Genomic DNA, 23,251 nt, shown 5'->3' with positions numbered 1-23,251 from the left:
AGTTACAGTAGTATATCATACTTTTCCCTCTGTAATAACAGAGGGAAAATATGGCAATTGGTCAAAAAATAACCCCCAAAATTTTTGACCTCAAAAACCTTGAAACGTCTAGAAATGCTAAAAGTAAGTTGGGATTTTTTCCTGTATGCATGCCCCTTACACACATTAACATGTGTATGTAGGGAATAATTTCACTCGTCCAGTTTGAAGCTTAATAACTCGTGTGCCTCTCGTAGAAAAATTCTAAAATTTTACAGGACGGTTTGGGTATTAAGGAACAATATTCGTAGTAATTTTCAGATAAATCAGACCATTACTTCGTGAGATACGGCTCTACCCCCTTAATAATCCCCCAACCAATATGAAGAGTTAAAGGTAATGGTAGCAATTATTAGAGGTGAAAACAAATAAAGAATGCAACAAGCTAGAAAACAGTAGTTTATGAGGAAATAAAAAATATATATTTCCTTTTCTTTTATTGACATTTCAATATAATAATCCCTTAATGATTGAATTTTATTTTTTGTTATCTTATCCCTTCTACGCTCGTAAATTTTACTCCTTTCTGTTTGCTGAAATTCCACTTTAAAAAAAGCTATTTTTGTAAAAAGTTTTTATGACTTATGCATCATAAATTCTTAAGTTATCAACGAACATTTTATCCCTTTGTGTATTAGATAAATGTTTCTTACTATGCTTTTATGGCTTATATATTTAAATCTTAAATCAATTATCAACAGAGACAATTTTATAACACTAAAATCGAATTATTGTGACAGCGTAAAACACCGGAGTGCAATTATTAATCATATTTTAATTTTTTTAAAAATCACGTGACTTCCGGTCTAGACCAGAAGTTCGTATATAATCAATCGCCTAAGGTTTCCATGTATGGTCTCGATTTTCATGTATCAAACTTTGTCATGAAGGACGGACGGACGGACGGACAGACGAGCAGATGACATAAGTCTGCAATTTGATAATTGCAGACTTGTAAATTATGATTTATATATTATATAAATGTAATAATATTTATTAACTTTATCAAGTTATTATCATGGTAACAGAAGGATAAACTAATCTTTTAACATGAAATTATAGGATTGAATTTATTAATTTAATGAGATATATTCAGTAAACCAATCAAAGTATGCCTTTCAGATATATTGATAGATTTTCTACTGATTGCTGTTGATGAGGATAATAAATCTCATTTATACCTTCGCAATTGAATGGCCCTGGGGGACGATATACCTTTAAGGAGATAGAAAAACCCAACTCAACGAATGTCACTTTTTTCTTCTAATGTTTTGACATATTTTTTGATCGATATGGGATTTCATCAAACTTACAGTCAACAGATTAACTGAGTAATAAAATGAATTTACGTCACTTCCGCCTTGGAGAAAGAATACATATTTGCGTGCGTGTTTTCAGTACTGTATTCTCTTTAATCCTTTCAATCATTATGTGCACGTTGACTATAATTAAAGAATATATATTTACAGCTGTCTGTAGGAAAAAAGTACTTTAAAATTCAGCCGCTATGGTGAGATTTGATGCTCTTAATCTGCATATTAAGTACGTTTTTTTACAATTAATTCATCTACATGAGTTTTGAAGTAAAGTTTCGACGGAAATCGAAACTTCATATTCAACTTCAGTATGTATGCCAAATTTTGTTAAGGTTTAGCCAATAGTTCTTTTTAAAAATAGCTCTGAACACTTACTCTTTATGTGTATTATTATATAACACTTAACACCTCTATATATCAATTAGAGAAATACCTTGTTAATGAGTTTCTATTACATATATGTGTCTTATTTTTTCGAATTATTTATGTTTTCACTGTAATAAATTCGTTTAAAATCATACCTCTTCACATTCTCCCCTGAAAACCTCTTTATAGAAGTGGATTTGCATCATAAATTCGAAGCAATGTAGCATAATATATTATATAATGCCATAAAAATAGAATTTTAGAAGCATTTATAAGCTTGAAATTCCATATTTAAGTGAAAATTTTCGAATTATTTCATTAAAAATATGTTATTTAAGAATATCATAGTGAAAAATTCGAAGTTATGAGCATTTTACATTAATTAAAATGCATTTAAAGTACTTTAAACAATTACAAGTATATACAGAAACGTGTATTATCTTGGTTATATTATCACGTGTTTAGTAATAATGAATGATTGTAAGTTAGGAAAGCATAAACAAACTTATAAAGATAAATGCATTCTAAGGTTACTCGGCTATGAAATTGGTGTTCTACTAGTCATTTTCATCATTCAACTAGCTATTTGCTAGCAAATTCGATGATCCGTTCATTGAATATTGCATTCTGTTTCTGTTCAGCAATGGGAATTGACAATATAATTGAACTCTCCAACAACCGAACTATGTCGTAGGACAATATCAAATGTCACAAATAACAATTGGATATTGGTCAAGTAGCTAGCTACACTTTCATTTCGGAATAACTGGGAGAATTTGTAATTAAATCCGTACTAAAATTTATATCGGTTAATACGTGTCGAGGTGTTGAGTTATATACGTTATAAAAATATAATTAGTTGAAAATTATGTTTAAAAAAATTGTATATATTTTTAATTAAGTAGTTTGATTTGAAATCAGTTAAGTACGGTAAATTGCTAAATTATATTTAATTATAATTAAAAGACAATGGATTGAATTGATGAGACGTGGCCCATATCACATCAATTCAATCCATCTTCTTTTAATTCTGCAACACGTGAGCAGTCTGCCAAGAGGTGTCATCCGGGGACTTTCCGTGGTAATCTGGCTCTTATTTAGATGTTAGATAAACGAAGGAAACCCGGAGACATGGGAAATTTCCCCTATTTAGATGCTAAATAAGCGAAGAAAACCCAGAAATATGGGGAATTCCTTCATATTTAGCTGTTAGATGCTCGAAGAAAACACAGAAATATGAAAAATGGCCCCTATTTAGGTGTTATATAAGTGAAGAAAATCCAGAAAATTCCACGTGGTCAGCCCGTTGGTCAGATGCGAACCCACGACCAGTGTACAGTATTTTTACCCACTCGTCCATTGGTAGGCGCAAAAAGAAAAATGAAAAAAATTATTAATATATATTTTTTGAAATTTAAACTTTAAATATTATAGAATAAGCAAACAATATAAAAATCTTACGAATTGAATTTTTAAGAGAAAAATATTTATTTTACTCGAAACCGAAGGATCTTGAAAAAAAAAATTTATTTTCATTTTAAATTTCCTATCGGATTTACTATTTTCCGGTAATATTTCTACTTATATAACTTTTAAGCCGAAAATCTTATATACATTGTGTATTTAAAATATTATTGATAGATATAGCTATGAGACTACAGCTTCACTGTTCAGTATCAGCATCATTATCTATACTTTTATATCATCTTGCATCTGTGACATTCTTCAGAAAATTAAACTATAATATACTTCTAAATATTTTGTTAATTAATCAGCATTAACTTTATCATCATTTTCTATCTCATGTTTCAACATTGTTTTCCCAACTGTCCTAGCAGTTTTCTCCTACACTTTCAATATCTTAATTAAGCTGTTCTCTGTGTTTGGACCTATTCATAGGTCGTCATTACACATCTCTGTTTGGGACTAATTGTTATCAATTTATTTTTAAATAAAATTAAAGCAAGTGAGCAATTATGTATTGTGACATTTCACAATTTCAAGTTGCGATTTTTAATTTATTTAATTTCAAATATATGCTCTAGATTTTAGTATTATCTTGCCCCTGTACATCATACTTTTCCTAATAGCAATAGAGTCATGCTTGTCATCTGTCTAACACTGTTTTGGAAAAAATTTTGAATTGCAATAACTCCTTCAAAGGGGTTATTGCAGTTAATTGGGGCCACTTGCCGTAAACTTTCCATATCTGGTATCGATTTTCATCTATCTAACTCTGTTCTCGAGATTAAGGAAGGGCAAACAGATAGACAGCGTAGCCAGTAAGGCAAATTGGATCACAGTCAATTGTATAATTGATAGAACATACGTTGAATGCATTAATTCTTCTCCACTAAATAATTAAATAAAAATAGAAAATTTTAATATATTTAAATAGATTTATTTAACGTCTGAGAATAAAAAGACTAAGCAGATAATAATGTAAAAAACATAATTAAGCAGACCATTTTATGCTCTCCTAAACCCGGTTACATTAAAATTAATGGTATTTGTTCATTTAGTAAACTTAAATTACAATTAATTGCCATTTATCTCGATAGAATAGAATAAATTTAATGGTTTACAATAACTAACATCATCTCTTGTATTTTATTTCATCAGCAAAATTAGTCTTTTTCATGAGCTCATTCTTAAATTTAATGGGTTTTCAAGTGTAGAAGAGATTCAAGACACGACATCAATTGTTAATAGCGATAAATAAAATAAGATATCTTCCATCTCACGTTTGTTTCTTTTTATATTATTCGATAGGAAATTGCTAAACGGAGTTACAAATTTAAGTTTTAAATAAATCATTTAACTGATAAAGTCAAAAATTGTAATGAATGCATTAAGAATTTGCTAAGTATCTAGCCTACATTAATAATACTTTATTGGATTATTACAGTATACACTGCAGAAAGTAAGGCACAAAATATAGAATGCATTTTAATTATCATATAAACATGTGTATATGATAAGTAGAAGAAAAGATGTAGATGGGACGATCGCGCCTCTCTCCCTACAAGATATTTTTATAACAGGAGAGTCACTATTTTATTATTTATTGATTTAATCTCACACCAAATAAACATTAAACCACTATAGAGGCCAATTTCCCATAGAAAGTCCTCCGGGGAGTCACCCCCACGTGTCACGTTGCCTCATACAAATAAAAAAGAAACCACGAGTTTGAAAGTCAAGTGATTAGGTGATAATGCTTTTCGATATCAAAGAGAAATTCAGGGAGATCGAAGCATTCTCCATTTAATACTTTGTGAGTATATATTAACGTTCTACGGGGGTGACACTATACAGGAGTGCGCTATATCGAGGTTCGATTATATTTTCCAAAAATAACGGAACTATTTCTCGCTCAGATGGTTTCGTACTTCGAGAGAAATTTATATTGCCGGAGACGATTTTAATACAATATTTTGTCTATATTTTTCTACGTATAAGTAATTTCAATTTCAACTTAGAAAAATATGAATTCACGTGTTTTTTCTAAAATATTCCAATCATTCCATCAAATTTATTCATTTATTACCCTTCGCTAAAGTTTACGAGAGACTATCTAATCCAATAAGTAAACTCGTAACTTGTAATTATGGAAGATGAGTTACTTACCAATCAGAAAGCTTTTTACTATAAACAACTTCAAGTACACGTGTACCCACTCTTATAGAACAATCAGCATGTTGGTTACTTTTATATATGTTTGAAGACTTGAATCATTAATTTAAACTAAACATTCCTTGTTATATTATACTCTATTGTTCTTTACTTTCCTGGCTGTTATATATAACAGAGGAAAAGTATGCCCATAGGTTAAAAAATAACCTCCCAAGGATTTTACACTTTTGGATTCAGAGACCTTCAACGTGTATGTGTGTGGGCACGATTTTATTTACCACTTTGAAGCTTAATAACTCCTGTGCTTTTTGCCGAAAATTTATGAAATTTTTTAGAGAGGTTTGGCTATTAGGGGTATTCATGCTACTAAATTTTGGCAATTAAAGGTCAAGACGATGGGGAGATAAAAGGAGTTATGTATCATATCTTGAGTGGGGTCGGAATTAAATGAAATTTTTACTTGTTATTAGCATTTACAATTTATTGTTTTTTATAAAAAATTATTTCTACCTTTAAAATTAAGTTTTTGCCATTTAAAATAATAATAATAATATAAAAAGTTTTTTTAATAAAATCGCATAATAGATGGCGCCATACACAATTTCAACTTCATTGCCGGAAAAGTTATGCAACTCGTTATTGGATTTATTACTACAGTATTAATATTTCTTATAATTTTATAAATGATGTTTGCTTAATATTTACACTATTTTCTTTATCGAATTTGTTATTAACGGATTTTTTGAAATGAGTTTAAATTATTCGAACAAATTTACGAATTTATTTAAATTTTATTTAATTTTTTTAGAATTTTTTAATGCGGATTTTTTTCTTCCATCGATTAAAAAATTGTTAGTAAAAGTTTCTAGTTAATGATTAAATTATCTGTAATCGTTTGAAAGCTTCATTGTAGAGAAATTATCGACTAAATTTCTCTACAATTTTCAAAGTAATTAGTTTTTAATCAGATCATCGAATATATTATTATAAATAAATTATCTTTGTGTGTCTTTCTAAGTAAACGTATATATTAATACAATAAATGTAATGCACTCTTGCTAATCCGGCTCACAATGTGATCTATGCGCTGTTTTCACGAGACTTAGCCATGTCAAACATTTTGTTTTCTTTTATACAGGTGTACATTTCTGTGTACAATATTGTAAATTGAACTTACTGTACTGTGTTACTGTACATAATTTTACATCAAGAAAAACAGTACGGTTCTGAAAAAAATTAGTATCTGAATGGCAACAAGTCACTCATTTATTGCCTGTAAGCCTGCACACTCTCAGTAATCCGGTCCTCTCTCTAATCCTCTCTGTTTAAGAAACGATAGAAGTTACAGGAGTCTGGTATAAATAAATATGTAAGTGAATTAATTAAATCTATTGTATTATTTTATAATTACTTAAGTTATATTCTAATTTTCTTTATGGAGAAAAAATTTATTTTAAGTAAAAATATTTCAAATAAATAATTTTAAAGTAGTTTAAACACTTTTAAGTGCAGAAATAAATTAAATTTAAAAACTATTATAAGTATTATATACATTTTCTTTAGATAAATATGCAAAGTATAAATTTTAAATAAAAAGTTATAGAATTTTATGTAGATTTTATACCGTTAAAACAATATTAATGTTATAAAATTTTAGAATTTTTATCAACTTAATCTATAAAACTCCTGGGATTTATTCATTTTATTAATTAAAACTTTCAAATAAGAGATAAAAGGATTAAAACTTCTTATTTAGCTTAACCTTGACACGCATTTCGGACTAAGAAGAAATAATCTAAGGAAAATTAAAAAGAAATGTTATTAAATTTCCTTTCAGGAAAATTACGTATTGTATATAAAAGTTGTAATCTTACAAACATAATAAAAATAATATTCCATAAACTCTTTTGAGTTATAGAAACTTCAGATGAATTAAATAATCATGCAGCCATATAATAAATATGGCTGCATGATTATTTCTTTAACCTTAAGAACGGAGTTAGATAGATGAAAGACGACACCAGATATGGAAGCCTTAAGAGCAGGAGGCCACTATTAACTATATACGAACTTCTGGTCTAGGGCAGAAGTCAATTTCAATTTAAAAAGTTTTCCCTGAAAGGAGTTAGATAGATGACCGGCACGACTCTATTGCCAAAGGAAAAGTATGATGTACAGGGGCAAGCCACTACTAATTTGAGGTGGAGAGCATATGTGATAAATTATATTAAAAATATGATTAATTTATGTACGTATATTGCATATAGAGGCCAATTTAGATATGTTAGAACTCTAAACTCTAACACTTGGAGGATTTTCAGAAGTTATAAAGCGTATGGCTCTAAGTTGTAGCTTTGAATGAGGCTCTAAGCTTTAAATTTTACCTTAGATATATAAGGTCATAAGATTCTTTATAGCAATATATTATAGATTATAATAAGTAGAAAACTCTCTTGCAACTCAAGGAATTGATAAATTTATTCGTTAAGCAGCTAAATTTTTTTATTTTCATATTTTTTAATAAATTGGAATAAGAAAAACCTCAGTTTTATGTATTCTGTTTATTATTTATGATATAATATATAAAATATCCTTCACTTTAATAACTTAGTAAAAAAAAGGAAGTATGTTTCAAGTGTTATCTGTACACAGTTGAAACTTACATTGTTGGTTAACAGTTAAAAGCCGCTAAGTATTGAATGGATACAAAGAAACAGATAATTTCACGTGATTTTCACAGTTCTTACACTGATTTATGCGGAAATTAATTAAGTTGTTAAAAGTGGAAAACCAAACACTTATATAGTTCGTTACAAGGTAACACTTTCGATTCAACGCACGTGCGTGCCACATGCCATCCATTGCAGTAATTAAATGAATATATTTATTTTCTTAAATTATATACTTTTTTGTACGAATAATATATTTTTAATTTTATACTAGAAATGCGTACAGGAGTCGTTACATATGAAAGCAGGAAATCGGTAGTAGCAGAAATTAATTGTTATATAGAAGATAAATCGATATTTGGGGGTGAAAGATACGACATTATCTGAATTAGAAGTATATCAAAGTAACAATTGGTCAGACGGCCTGGGAGTGTATAGAGAACAAACAAACACACATTTACATTTATATGTATTGATTACCATATTTAATGAAAATGATCAATTTAAATTATAAATTCTATTTACAAAATCGATCTTAAATTGAAAGTAGAAATTACAAAAATCATCAAAGAAAAATCATGAAACTAATCTTTCAAAGTGAAAATTATCGGTAATTAAAGGATTTATTCATGAAATAACTGAAATGTTTTTAATTAATTAATATAAAAAAGTTAATATATATTCTTTTAAGTAATTTATCTTTTGTAGAAAAAATATTTTAACAAAATTATTAAGTAATAATTGATAAGTAGGAGAATAAACTTAGGAGTTATTGAGGTTTCTGAGAAAAAAAATGGTTTTATAGATTTTAGTAATCGATAATTGCGTTATACCATAGCGAAATAAGAACAATTTTATTGTGAATAATAATATATTATAAATAAAGAATAGAAAAGAAATTGAAAAAAAGCACGCCAGTGGCCCAGAGGATAAAACCGCTGACATTGATAGTCGGTTGCGGGTTTGCGCCTGACCAACATGGAGTTTTCCAGATTTTCTTCGTGTGGCTAATACGTAAGTAGCACCCACTTACAAAAGACTTACTACGAAACACGAACCAGGAGGCACTTTTATAGGACTTATTGTGCAACTGAAGTCGCAAGAAACGTTCACAATAGACCTCTTACAAAACATTAGGAGCGAAAACATGTGGGCGATCTGCCAAAGGAGGTGGCCCCTTGGCAGAGAGTCCATGTTGTCGCTTAAGAATACCCTGTAAGCTATAAGGCCATTAATAAGAATTGTTTGAAAGAGGAAACAAATACTTTACTTATGTAACATGAAGGTGGTTTTACTCACAGATGGAATGAATTACAATAATGTACACAATTAACAATTTTATTTGGAATCATTAACTCATAAATAAATAACTATTTTGTAGCAGTGGATTGTTAATTTAAGAATATAAATAAGGTGAAATAGGGGAACAGACTCTAAAAGGAAGATAGGTAAAATGAAAACTGAAGGAAGTAAGAGATTTTTCCCTGTAGGAAACATTAAATATTTTGTACAATATAGGGAAGCCCATTATGGCCTACCAAGTTTGGACTATTATTTATTGGCCAATTCAATTTGTTTTTTGCGAGAAATGGTTAAGCTATCACCTAGAGTTAAGGTGACTCTAGTTGACAGCTTTTTTAATTCATTATTTTAAGTATAATTCAAGTTCTTGTATTAAAATAATAAGTTGTTTAATCAGTTTTACCACTATGTAGTAGTGATAACACTGAAAGATATCCATTATCTGAACAAATTCAGCAACAAGTTGCGTAACTTTCCCTGCAAGAGTTAAAAATTGCATGCTGCGCCATCTGTCGTGAGATTTTATTTTTAAAAAGTTTTATATTTTTGATTATTACAAAATGGCAAAAAGCTTAATTTTGAAGGTAGAGATCAGTTTCATAAAAAGTTGTAAATGCCAATAACGTATAAAATCATTAAGTCCACCTCCTTCCACGTGACCAACCTCTATCTCCCGTCGACCTTTAACCACCAAAATTTAATAACATGAAAGCACCTAATACTCGAATTAACATGCAAAATTTCAGAAATTTTCGAGAAAAATCACACGAGTTATTAAGCTTCAGAGTTCGTGAACAAAATCTTGCACCCGACAAATACACACTAACATCCATACACATAATTAACTTGCCTTTTAATTTGTTGACATTAATATGACTTGCAAATTAAAGAAATTCGATTTTAAAATAATAAAATTGAACATTATTTATAATATTAATTGATTACTTTTTATTTTAAATATTAATTTTAAAAATAAAATTCTGGTCAAGTTAGAATTCTATGCACGTTTAACAGAAATAATTAAAGTAAGACATCGATTAAGTTATTTAAATTAAAGACATTTAAGTAATTTAATTAAAATCTTTGAAAATATTTAAATCTCTTTGTAATTCTGTAATTAAATTAGAGGAATCAAATGGGAAAGTAACAAATCAGCAACAAAATAAAACATCAAATGAAAACATAACCTAAATTTTTTTTAACTTACAAATTTAGCAGGAAATTAAAAAAATGGAAATTAAAAAAAATTAAAATTTATTTTATGCTTATTAAACAATATTTAATAAAGTTCATTGCTCGTTGACCTTATTAAATATTGTTAAAAATGCCTCAATTATCAGTTATAATAAGAAAGATCTGCCTTTAAATATAATAAAAGAGCTAAAATTAATGTTTCTCTACAAAATGCGTGTTACTGGAATTTTATTTATCAATAAATCCATTTGAAGAAACTGGACTTCGTCCAACGTATTTGAATGGATTTAAAAGTATTAAGGATTGGACTTAAAGATATTAAAGAAAAGAACATCTCGAAGCGAAGCGTGTACAGAAACTGGAAGATATTCTTTACAGTTTGAAGGTTCTCTGGAGATTTCAAAGATTAGGGAATATAACTTTTGAAAGTTGACAACAAACAGGCAAAAATATGACAATATTCAATTGTTTTTCAAAAAGTGCCTACATACGCATTAAATAATAGATAAGAACTGTTAAATGTTTCGGCGACTTTTTTGCTTAATGCGGATCCCAACCATTAGAATAATTTGAATTTGTTCTGTTTTACTCATATTCATGTTTCATTTGTCAAAGATTAAACAAAGATCAACGTAATTTCTATTATTCCAGAGTTAAGGACATCCTATTGTTCTAGACTTGAGGGACAGATTAACCCAGAAGCAATAGAGCAATTATAGCATACTATTACATTAATTGATCAATCAATCAATAATAACTATATTTATAATAGGCATCAGCCTGCTACAAAAGGGTGCTAATATAATTAAAACCTAATGGTTGTACATATAATGTATTAAACAAAATATAATAACAATAATTGACAGTTATCTTTTACCTACTGTTATCAACATAAACAAATTCGTTAGTTGTTACAACTTGGAATACAAATACAGAAAATATCTTAACTTGTTAATTAGTTACAAAAAATTTTCCCTCATTATCTCTTATCCGACTGAGAAATCTATTATAACTTTTAACAAAATAAAGACCTAATTTAAATCTATTTAGTTCAAGACAGAAAGCAGAACCGGGGACGTTATATTCGAGCGAGAAGACCTTACGTATAAATTTATTTTGTATTATCCCCAAATTATGAAAGTTAGATAAACTCCAGATCGGTGAGGTTTATCCAAAGGTGTTTATAATTATGGAGTTAAACAGTTTAAACTGGACTCTAATACTTCTTATTTTTACCTTGGAAAATAATTTCACAGTATTATTAATCAAGGCAGTAGATTTAATTTTAACTTTCTTAAATTGTTTTTCGAACGATAAGAACGGGTTAAAACTACACCCAGAAACTTAATTTCTGAAACTATTTACAACTTTTCATTATTGAGATAAAAGGTCATATATTGTTTTGAAAGTCTAGTTCCATTTCGGAATACCGTAATGTATGATTTTTTGGGATTAGTTTTTAGTTTGAATTTTTTACAATATTCGTCCAATGCCTGTATTTTTCGTTGAAGAGCAGCAACTAAAATAACTATGTCGTCCGTATACGATATTGGATGTATAGTTTGTTTATCAAACGTAAAACCATCATCTTCGTTAGTAAAGCAAGCATTCAGATCAAAAGTATAAAAATTAAATAGATATGGAGACCAAGGGTCACCTTGTAGTAATCCACGACTAAAATTTCGAAGGCCAGCCATAATGTATTATTCTGTTTTACAACAACTTCATATTGTCCAAATAACAAACCCACTGCTCTAATTAATTTTTTATCTGCTCGACATATATTTTTATAATAATAGTAGTAGTAATTATTTTAATTATTTAGATTTAAAAAGCCTTCGTGAAAGAGGTTAAAACTATAAAGAACACCAATTAAGTATTTACAAAAGTTGATAAATGCATCGATATGATTGAATTGTGATTGAATTTTTATTGCCCTATTGCTTCTGAGAGTTATAAGGAATTATAATAGTATTGAAAAATGAATATTCGCTAATGGTAATAAGAAAAAATTAGAGACGATCCACTGATCGTCTCTTATTTGAACGAAGAAACGTTCGAATCTGATCGCAATTACATGCATTAATATTCGAATGCAAGATGTCATTAATACAAGCAAGAGGAGCCGTTAGAGAGGCTCTAACTAGGATAAAAATGGAAGTGATGTACTGTACATGTAAATAGGCGAAAAGTTTTGATTATTGAAGAAGTTTCAAACAATTTAATCATTAGAGAAGAGAAGGATATAATAAAAACCTGAAGCTTGATCCTTTCAATCAGCCATTTATGAGAATTCATCATTGGCTACTGTAGACAAGTTTAATTATTTGTAATAATTTGTAAGAGGATCATCATTACTATGTAACTATCAGTGGAAAAAACTATCAAGTGGCAGTGGATAAATTGACCAACGCAAAGGTTTGGACAGAAAAGAGAAATAATTAATACTCGTACTATACGAATTTCATGCAGCCAGATCAGTAGTCCAAGAAATGAAGTTATCAGTTTTAAGTCGATTTATGAGGACTGTAGTGTGAAGATTGGATACGGATGTTTATCATGTTTAACATTAATTAACACCTAAGTAAAGAGGTAAGAGGACAAGTTTTCCAAACTACAAGTGCACTGAAAACTGTGAACACAATGAGCCCGCTCTCCAAGGATTTTTATTTGGTGAGTGGGGTAAGAAATTTAAGACGCTCTGATGGCATTACCTAGGATGCAATTGAATAACAACTGTCATCACTGATATACTTATCCAAGATATGTCTGTGGGGTTGAGTTTTGCAGTCTGAGTGCATAATTTTTTGTCAGTGAGTGTATATAGAAAATAGAGAATAGTTTCATCATTTCGAATCCTTATTATCAGCGAGATAAAGGAGGATGAACTTATATTAAAGAATAAGTCTACTTTCTCCGAATAGTAACGTTGACAGACAAATAACAATATAAAAGAAATTTTGTGGACATAGTAATGATGTAAGACGAAGATTGCAACTTCATCAAACAACGGATAAAGATAGATAAAGTTATATCAAGCCCACGCAACTTTTATTCTTTCTTTATAAAGTTAATTCCACTATTGTAATGTAGATGATTGCTTCCTTTATTCATTATATTTCCTGACCTAAATTGGGCCGATATGAATTAATCTTGACATTTTGTTGAAAAAGAAAGGCAGAAATGGCTTTTCTTAAATAAAACTACTCTATCACATTTGAGTATTACATCAAAATTCTAATAGAAATTAATACAATTCATATGATTGTCGATTAAATATATTTCATAAACAATAAGTAATTGATTCAAAATTGTTTTAAATTTATTATATATTTAAAGAAATTTAGCAATGAGTTGCTTAACTTTCTCGGCAATAACATTTAAACCTGCGTATGGTGCCATCTGTTATTATATTTTATTTTTAAAAGTTTTTATATAATTAGTTATTTTAAAATGGCGAAAAAAGCATAAATTTGAGAATGAGAATGAGTTTTATAAACGAAATTGTAAATGCTAACAGAGAGTAAAATTTTATTAAGTCCGACTCATTTCGAGATACGACACGACCCTTTCTATCTCCTCCTTCCCTCGACCTTTAATCACCGAAATTTCATATCAACAATACCCCTAATACTCAAACCTCCTTACAAAATTTCAGAAATATTAGAGAAAAATTACGAAAGTTATTAAGCTTCAAAATGGGTGAACAAAATCGTGCTCCCCACACAAACATACAGTAAAAAACTCCAAATTTTATTATTATTTTTCATTTTAAGGTCCTCTGAGTCCAAAATGTAAAAATGTTTGGAGGAGGTCATTTTTGACCGATTGCCATACTTTTCCCTCTGTTATAGGCTATATAACAGCCAAAAAAGGAGAAATCTTTACATTCACGTTGTATAAGTAAGTAATTGATAACCGAGAATTACTTTTTTTTAATTATAATAAGAAATGAAATAATTGATAGATATTAAATTATCCATTAATAAAATGTAATTTTAGATTTGTTAAGGCGAATTTTTTTAAAGTTTGAACTTTACTCTTGAAATCTCTGGGGAGGAATCCGACATCATCCCCATAAGTGCCCCACAAGTCGTAACGATACATCTTGTTTAAATATTGATAAAAGTCCAAGTTACACGATGATTTATACGTTATTTTCAGGGAAAGTAATCATTTATCAAATATTATGTCATTGTGTACATTTTTTAGAATATTAAAATCATTATTCGGCTTTAGAAAGTAAATTAGAAAGTGTAACTGTATCAGATAATGATTTATAGCACCACTCTTGAAGGTGCTGATGTATTATCTTGTTTCAAAATTATATAAATTATTTTTAAAAAATTGACGCTATGGTTACATTAATTGAATGCTATTTGTTATTTAAAAAAAGTGTTTTCTGAAGATCTTATTTATCATAATAATCAGGAAAATTGCTAAAAATATTCGGAAGTAAGAAACAAAATGGAAACTGATTAACACAACTTCATGCATTCTATCAAAATTAAGTTGTTTTTGTTTTAATTTTTGCTCTCCAGACTTTTATATATAACAGAAAGTATGGCGATTAAACAAAAATGACTCTTATTCCCAAGATTTTTACGTATTTGAACTCAGGCCCTTCAAACGTCCTAAAATGCAGAGAAAGATGAGATTTTTATCTCTGTGAATGGTGTTGTATAGGATGTAGTTATTGCGTGTGGATACAGGAGGCATGATTTTGTTCACTTAATTTCAAGCTTAGTAACTCCTGCGCCTTATGTCGAATATTTCTGAAATTTTGCTGGAATATTTGTGAATTAGAGATCTTAATGCTTTTAAATTTTGGTAGTTAAAGGTCGCGTAGGTGGGAGACTAAAGGGGTCATGTGACGTATCGTTCCTCCTAAAAATGGCAGCCCATTAGAGATGTGTCTTATTGGAAATTCCACTCGATATCAAAATATTTATATAATATAGGGTGCTAATAATTATTATCATATATTAATAATAACGAACAAGAATTATTGTGAAATCGTCACAATATCAAGCTGAAATTTTCAATTATATTTTAAGTTATTTAATTTTAAATATATGCTCTCGATTTTAGTAGTGTCTTGCCCCTGTACATCATACTTTTCCTGATAATACTCGAGTCATGCTGGTCACAGACAAACAGACAGCAGTGGAAGTTTATAGTTCTGTAATTTAAAATTGCATTTTAATAATAATAATAAATTATCATATTTATATAACATTTTTTTCCTTTCATATTATAAAAAGTGCAACGTGAACAGTTTTAATTTAATTAAAACTTGTTAAATTCAATTTTATTTACAAAATAAAAAATACATAAATTAATTTACATTAAAATAAAACAGTTCAAATATTTACATGACAAGTTTAATAAATAATTAATAATAAACATTCATTAAAATAATAAATTTGATAAATGAAAAAACTGTCAAATTGTTAATTATCATGTAAAATAATTCTTTTTCATCATTATAAGCATTTTCTTAAATTATATTTTTATATAGTTTTTAAATTAAAGATTTAATATGATTCTTGAATTAAATATTAAAAACTGGCATAATTTTTTTAGGGGAAAAACCCTTTAATTCGAGTTTAATTGCAATCTAAAACCGATACATTTACCGGTACGCTTGATAGGTATACCTGAACACGTGCACCTATTCGATATACTTGTCAGGTATACCATTACATGTATATCCAGCTTAAGGTATGGCATCTATTTACTTGAATGTGCAACGGTAAATGCAAAAAATTAAATAAATATTTTGATTTGTTTTATATAAAATTGCGTTTCATTAGTTACTTTATAATTCTATAAAGTATAAATTCGCCATTCTTCGATTTTTAAACTGAAAATCATTGATTTTATAGTTTCTTATCTCATTCTCTTTTCCTTATCTCACTAAACAGTTTAATATATAATTATTACAAGAAATTTATCTTTAATTAAAAATATAAATATATAGAAATGTTATAATATTAATAAATTTAATTAACTTGAGAGATAGAGAAGGAAAAAAACTGAAGAAATATTCGTATATAAGTTATCGTTTATCAAGTTTTATGAAAGTTCAGGAAGATTTGCTGGATATGAGTTAACTTTAAATTGAATCTTTTGTAAAATTTAGTGAAAAATAGTAAAGATAAGATAAAAACAGAGGTAAATAACGTAAAAACAAGCGTTAGTCAGCTAATCTTATGAAATATTGTGAACTTTTATCATCTGTATCTGACTGGAAATTGTAACTGCACTGCTGAAAACATTCGAGATATCGCAACGTCTGCTTATTTCTATGGAATTGTTGATTTATTTGATGTGAAAGTAACAATCAGAGTAATAAAAATACACTTTTTTTCGTTATTTAACTTACTACAAACATTTTATTATAGTTTACGTTATAATCTTGTGAGAAACTGTCATTAATGAGACACACGTGCTTAACATATTTTCTAAAATCGCTTAGAAAAATAAATTTATTCACAGATTTTGTAAATAAAAACATATTCAGATTGGCTGCATTGATTTTTACCGGAAGTCACGTGAGCACAATTCAAAAATTTTCCACAGAAAGGAGTTGCATAAGTGACTTGCATAACAGTTTTTATCAGGAAAAGTATGATGTACAGGGGCAAGACACTACTAATTTCAGGTGGAGAGCATATATTTTAAATTAAATTAATTAAAAATTTGATTAAAAATTTCATCCAAGCATTGTTTTATATTAAATGTTGATTTCAGTACAAATAATATAACAATAAACAGGTTTAAAATATGAAAAAGCTTAATTAACAAACTATACTTTAAATAAACTAAATACAAATGAATTGTCTTACAATTATATCAAAGAATTTACTCTGTTCAACAGTAAGATTTTCAAGTTACATTCCTTTATTTTGAGAAAGTTCAAGAGGAATACTTCATATAATTGTCAATAAAACTATCGAAAGTTTAGAATTTCATTGTTATTGCCTGAAGAAATACGATTCTTATTTTTTGTATTAATATTTTTAAGCACAAGTGAAGTAGAGACAAAGTTATAAACAAGTTAATTACATGTTAGCAATGTCACAGTCTTCCAGTATTTAAACGAAGAGATTAAAGAAACTACAGCAAAACCTGTCCAAAACGGAACCTGAATAAAACGAAACCCTACCAAACCAGAAGACAATAATACGTACCTTGCGATTCCAGTTTACATAGATTTTACTGTATTTTAATGAAATATGATAAAGAAAACAGGTTAAAAGTTACTATAAATATATAAAATAAACGAGCAATTATTTATTATGACAACGTCGCTATGATTTCAATTGTTCAGTAATGTTTTACCCCTGTATATCATACTTTTCCTGTTAGCAATAGAGTCGTGCTGGCCATCTATCTAACTCAGTTCAGAAGAAAATACTTGTATTGAAATTACGTGATTTCCGATATGCGCCGGAAGTTACCATTTAGTTAATCTGGGCCTTCTGTTTATGATCTTTCCAATATTCTTTTGAGTTTCATCTATCTAACTCCATTCTCGAGATTTGGAAAGGACAGATAGAGAGATGGACGACAGTACGAATGTATAGGTCTACAATTTTCTCAAATTGCAACCCAATAATAAATCCAAAATTCATAGCTTTTGATACCCAAAAACGCCTATAGCTGTATTTTTCGAAGATCCGAAATGTTATGGAAAGAACACCACAATTTTCATGTATATAATTGTATATTTTCCTGCTTCAAATAATGCAATAGAACTTATTTTATTTTTAGTAAAAATAAATTTTAAAAAAGTGGTAAAACAATTCTATAGATATAATCGATTTCCTACTTCTGATACCATTGTTCTGTAAATAAGTTACTTTAATCATTAGCAAATTGGACCAAACAACTGGATGTTTATATCATTATTGTTTACAGATCAATGGTTTGGTCAACTAACCATTATTGATTAGCCAGTGTAGCATGTAATAGCTTCTCCGATAACTGTAGCTTATCAACTAACTTGTCATGAATTGTGTTTTTATAACTGTTATTTGTTTATCTTTAAAATATTAAATAATTTAATTATTTATTTAAAGTTATTAGAAGCTAACAAGACATGCAGTTTCCACAAAAACACTCAAGTTTCTATTGCAGTATAAACATTTTATACGAATTTTAGATACGATTTGCTCCATGAAGTAATGCATTTACAGAACAAGATCACTATGTGACTCCACAAAAGAAACTGATGAAAAGCGGAATGTACAGTACTGTACATAGTAACGAGCAATTATTTATTGTGACAATATCACAATAAATAATTGCTCACCCAGCATTAATAAATTGCATCCCAGCATTGTGCCGATGTCACTGCGCTAGACTGCAATTTTTCGCCACAATGCTTTCAATTTTTAGTACTGTCTTGCCCCTGTACATCATACTTTTCCTGTTGGTAATGGAGTTATGCCGGTCATTCCTCTAACTCCGTTTAAAAAAAAATTTTAATTGTAAAAACGTATATAATAGTTAATCGTGACCACTGCCCCTGAGCTTGTCTCGACTTTAATCTTATCTAACTCTGTTCCCGAGATTAAGGACAGACAGACAGTGTCCAGTGGGAATTTATAAATTTACAATTTATGAAAATTGCATCCCAGCAAGTGAGTTGCAATTTTGAGTTACCCATTTGAACACCTAGGAATAAAATCGACTGAGATATAAATTCTTAAAATCATGCCTTAATTTTTAGACCACCCCAAGTTAACAATGGAGTAAAAATTAAATAAATCTATATTATTTTTTTTATTTAAAAAAAAACGATAAACAATATAATATATAGTTAATGTTGAAGTGTACATTTACTAGCGCCTTAACAATTTTTTAAACATTTTTATTGATTAAATTCTTTAGTTTTGAAAGCTGATGTAGCAAATAATTTTATGTTTTTGATTAAAATACTTAAGTGAGTATATTTAAAAAGTTTTCTTAATTAATATAGATTGACAGAAAGAAATTTTCTAAGCATTAAAGTAATGTTTTGTCAATTTTTGAATATGGTGTTTTTTAATTAATACACCTCATTTTTTCACTTTCCGTCTGCCATTTAATCACGATATAAACAGTATGGACGTTAAACCATTAAAATTCAATTAATTAAATTTAAATGACGAAGAAAAGATCGATGAGGAATTTGTAATATAAGTAATATAAAAATTCATGCTGGCTACTGAACATATTGTTTATTCTATGTTAAAATCTATTTAAAAAATAATATATTTATAAAATTTTAAATTAAATTTTTAATACGATAAAACTTATAAGATTTATACTAAATTAAGTTTTCAATTCTTTAATTTTAATTGCTAAATGAATTATTTTGATAGTAAATTTTCTTTAAATTTGAGTATCTTCAGTTAGAGAGGGCCGATAACATACCTATCTGAGCCTAAACTTTGGGTTTTGCAGCAGACCACAAGCTGTATGATTAACTCCGAGTACCACAAAGTTTTGCTTCTTAAATGAAAAATATGGTATGACAGTGATATGAATTAAAGTTTCTTTCGATAAGTGATGCAGAACTTGCTATTTGTGTACTTCTATGGCTATCAAAAAAAAGGGAGCTACAGGGATGAGACTCCTGTGAATCACATTCTCCTGATAGCCATAGAAGTATTTCTCATCTCATAAAGTAGCATTATATAGCCATTGAAGTATCTCTCAGCTCCTTTTCAATTAGCTCATACAGGAGCCAAGTTCGAGCCTGTCTAACCTCTCCCATCTCATCTATGTAAATAAATTCGCAGATACCTCCTTCAATAGTAGTTTATTAAAATAATTCAATATGGAAAAAATTAGATTAAATTTCAGTACATAAAACTTAATTATTTATTGTTCATTTTATGTATAATTAATTAAATTTAATTGTTTAAATAGGCTTCATTTATATTTTCTTTTAATCAATTTATAAGTCCACAGAATCAAACAGCAATGCTTTGATATGTTTAGATACAGATATATTATTAGAGTGAAAGCTTACTGAAGGACGTAGGAGAAATAACAAAGAGGAGAAAAAATTCCTGTAGGGATTGAATAGGATTCATGAAATAACACCACATAACACACGGGCGTTCTGCCGAGGAGGGGTTGCCTCATGAGAAGATTTTTATAGGAAATTGACCCTTATTTAGGTGTTAGACACATGAAAAAACCCCGGAAAACACCACGTGTCCAGACAGTTGGGAAGGACAAATCTACGTCGTGTTCTGATTTTTGTATTTGTGTGTGGGTGTGTGTTATCCACTCAGTGACAGTAGGATACTGAGCAGATAGAATATGAATGAAAAAATATGAAAAATAAATATAATATTTGTTGAGGAATGTTTATGTAGTAGTTGTAGTGAAGCTTTTACTTTATGTAATTAGCCTATAAAGATATACTAAAACAGTATAGTGAAAGGCAAAACAAATCTTAAGTAGAGATATAATGGATTAATATATTTAAAAAATATATTGTAAAAATATAAATTTTAAGTTAATATTTAATGAGTTTTAAATGAAAATATTTATAGAAAATATCTTCGTTTGAACAATTTTTGTTTAAAAAATTTTAAAATAATATATTATTATTATTTGAAAATTATATTTAATATTTTCATAATTTAATATATTTTCATATAATTAAGTAATGCATAAGCATAATCAACACAATTAAAAGAAGAATGAATATTAAGAAATAATTATAACTTTTCCTTTAAAAATGTTTTAAAGTTTTTCTTTAAAAAGTTTATTTATTTTATTTTGAACATTTATTCAAAATTATTAATAGAAATAAATTACGCTGAAAGATCAAGCGAAGTACCTCAGAAATTCCATTGACAGTCTCTTGAGAACCACAAGAAAGATCCTCCCTGTCTCTCCCATGTTAGCCTTATTGTCCCTTATTGTCCACTGTCGTCGCATTGTTCCCTTACCCATTATGGTTTAACGATAATTTATGTATTGGTGGATTTTAGAGCGTGTGGACATAATTTTCTTTACCCACTTTCAGGCTTAATAACTCCTGTGCTTTCTGTCTAAAATTTCTGAAATTTTATAGGGAGGTTTGTTTATTAGGGTGGTTGATGCTATTAAATTTTGGTGGGTAAAGATCGACGTGGTAAGAAGATAAAGGTGGTCATGTCATATCTGGAGTAGGGTTGGACTCGATGACGGTTTTACTTGTTATTAGCATTTACATTTTTTTTTTTTTTTTATAAAAACTCATCCCTACCCTTAAAAATTAAGCTTTTTGCCTTTTTATAAAAATTAAAAATATAAAACGGTTTTTAAATAAAATACCATAACAGATGGCGTCACCAAATGTTACCAAGAAAGTTAAGCAACTCGTTGCTGGATTTTTTCATAAATACATTAAATATTTATTCATTTATTTACATCATTTAAATGGATGCTTACATTGAGAATTATGTCATATAACAAGGTATTTTTTTTTAACTTCACAATTGGGTGCATAGGTAGATACTGAGGCATCTTTAACATCACTCTTTATGTTAAGATGCCCAATGTCTACCTCTGCACCCAGTTGTGAAGTAAAAAGAATTAAAAGAAGACACGGCTTCTGAATAAGTCAGACATAATAAGCTATTTCCAAGATTGAAAATCATCAGATACTTTCTCTTTTCTCATCATTTTCGCTTTCATATTCTGGAAATACTTCTTGCTTCTTAAGTTTATATGTTTGAACTTCTTGACTGTTATCAAAACTCGAAGCACTCGCAGGAGTTAACATCTGTGAAGTTGGTCAATATTACTTTCATCACTATTGTAGTTATCGAGAGAACTCGAATCACACTTTTGGCTGTAAAGTTACCATCAGATAATTTTACTTTCTTGCAGTTTTTACCTTTATTTCTTCGTGTCTACTCTTATCTTTTATCGCTACCAGCATCAATTTTTCCTACTTCTTCTTCTTTCTAGTCTTTTGTTAACTTCTTCATCCACTCGACATTTTGTGTAATTAATTAATTTTGGACTTCATATAAGGGAGTTCATTTAATTTATTATCATAAATAAAATAATATTAAATTAAATTATTTAATTCACACATTAAATTTCTGTGATTTAATTTCGAAGTTGCGAAATTTATCAAAGTAATTTCTCCTTTTTTTCACTATTTTTTTACGTTTTATCACTTTTTCTTCTTCATTTTCAATGGAAGTATTAAAGTAATTTAATTTTATGAAATTCGATGCTTACAATTACATGTAACAATTTTTTTTAAAAATTTTCTTCCTCTTTTTTAATAAAATTTTCACATTTTTATTAATTAATTTAAAAAATATTAATAAAGATTTTATATAAAATTTTAAAAATAAACTATTTAATTATATAAGAATTGTAATCGAGTATTTGTGGGAATATTTATTTAAGATAATAAATTATTTTGTAATATTTGAAAAAGTTTTAAACCTAGAAATTCCCCATTTCGTCTATCTGTCTGTCTGTCTGTCCTTCCTACATTTCCAGAACAAATCCAAGACCGGGTGTGGGAATATTAGGCGTAAAAGGTCCCGAGTAACGGTATAAGAAATTCCGGTTTGTACTGGAAGTTACGTTATTTAAATTCAAAACGTTTCTCCTGAAAGAAGTTAGATGACAGACATGACTCTGTTGCTAACGGAAAAGTATGATGTACAGAGGAAAGACACTACTAATTTGAGATGGAGAGAATATATTTTA

General features: G+C 28.5%; 1 protein-coding gene across 1 annotated transcript; it reads right to left on the bottom strand.

The window, feature by feature from the left end:
- Positions 1 to 11,883: 11,883 nt before the first annotated feature.
- Positions 11,884 to 12,219, bottom strand: LOC136987147 (uncharacterized). Its single transcript, XM_067284828.1, has one exon. The coding sequence runs from the start codon at positions 12,217 to 12,219 to the stop codon at positions 11,884 to 11,886; it is 336 nt and encodes a 111-aa protein (XP_067140929.1).
- Positions 12,220 to 23,251: the final 11,032 nt, after the last annotated feature.

This window comes from Centruroides vittatus, unplaced genomic scaffold, assembly GCF_030686945.1.
Source record: "Centruroides vittatus isolate TY-2023 unplaced genomic scaffold, ASM3068694v2 contig_1215, whole genome shotgun sequence".
In the NCBI taxonomy this organism is placed as follows: Eukaryota; Metazoa; Arthropoda; class Arachnida; order Scorpiones; family Buthidae; genus Centruroides; species Centruroides vittatus.
Note: the sequence above shows the minus strand (reverse complement) of the source record. Positions and strands in the feature narration are given on the sequence as shown.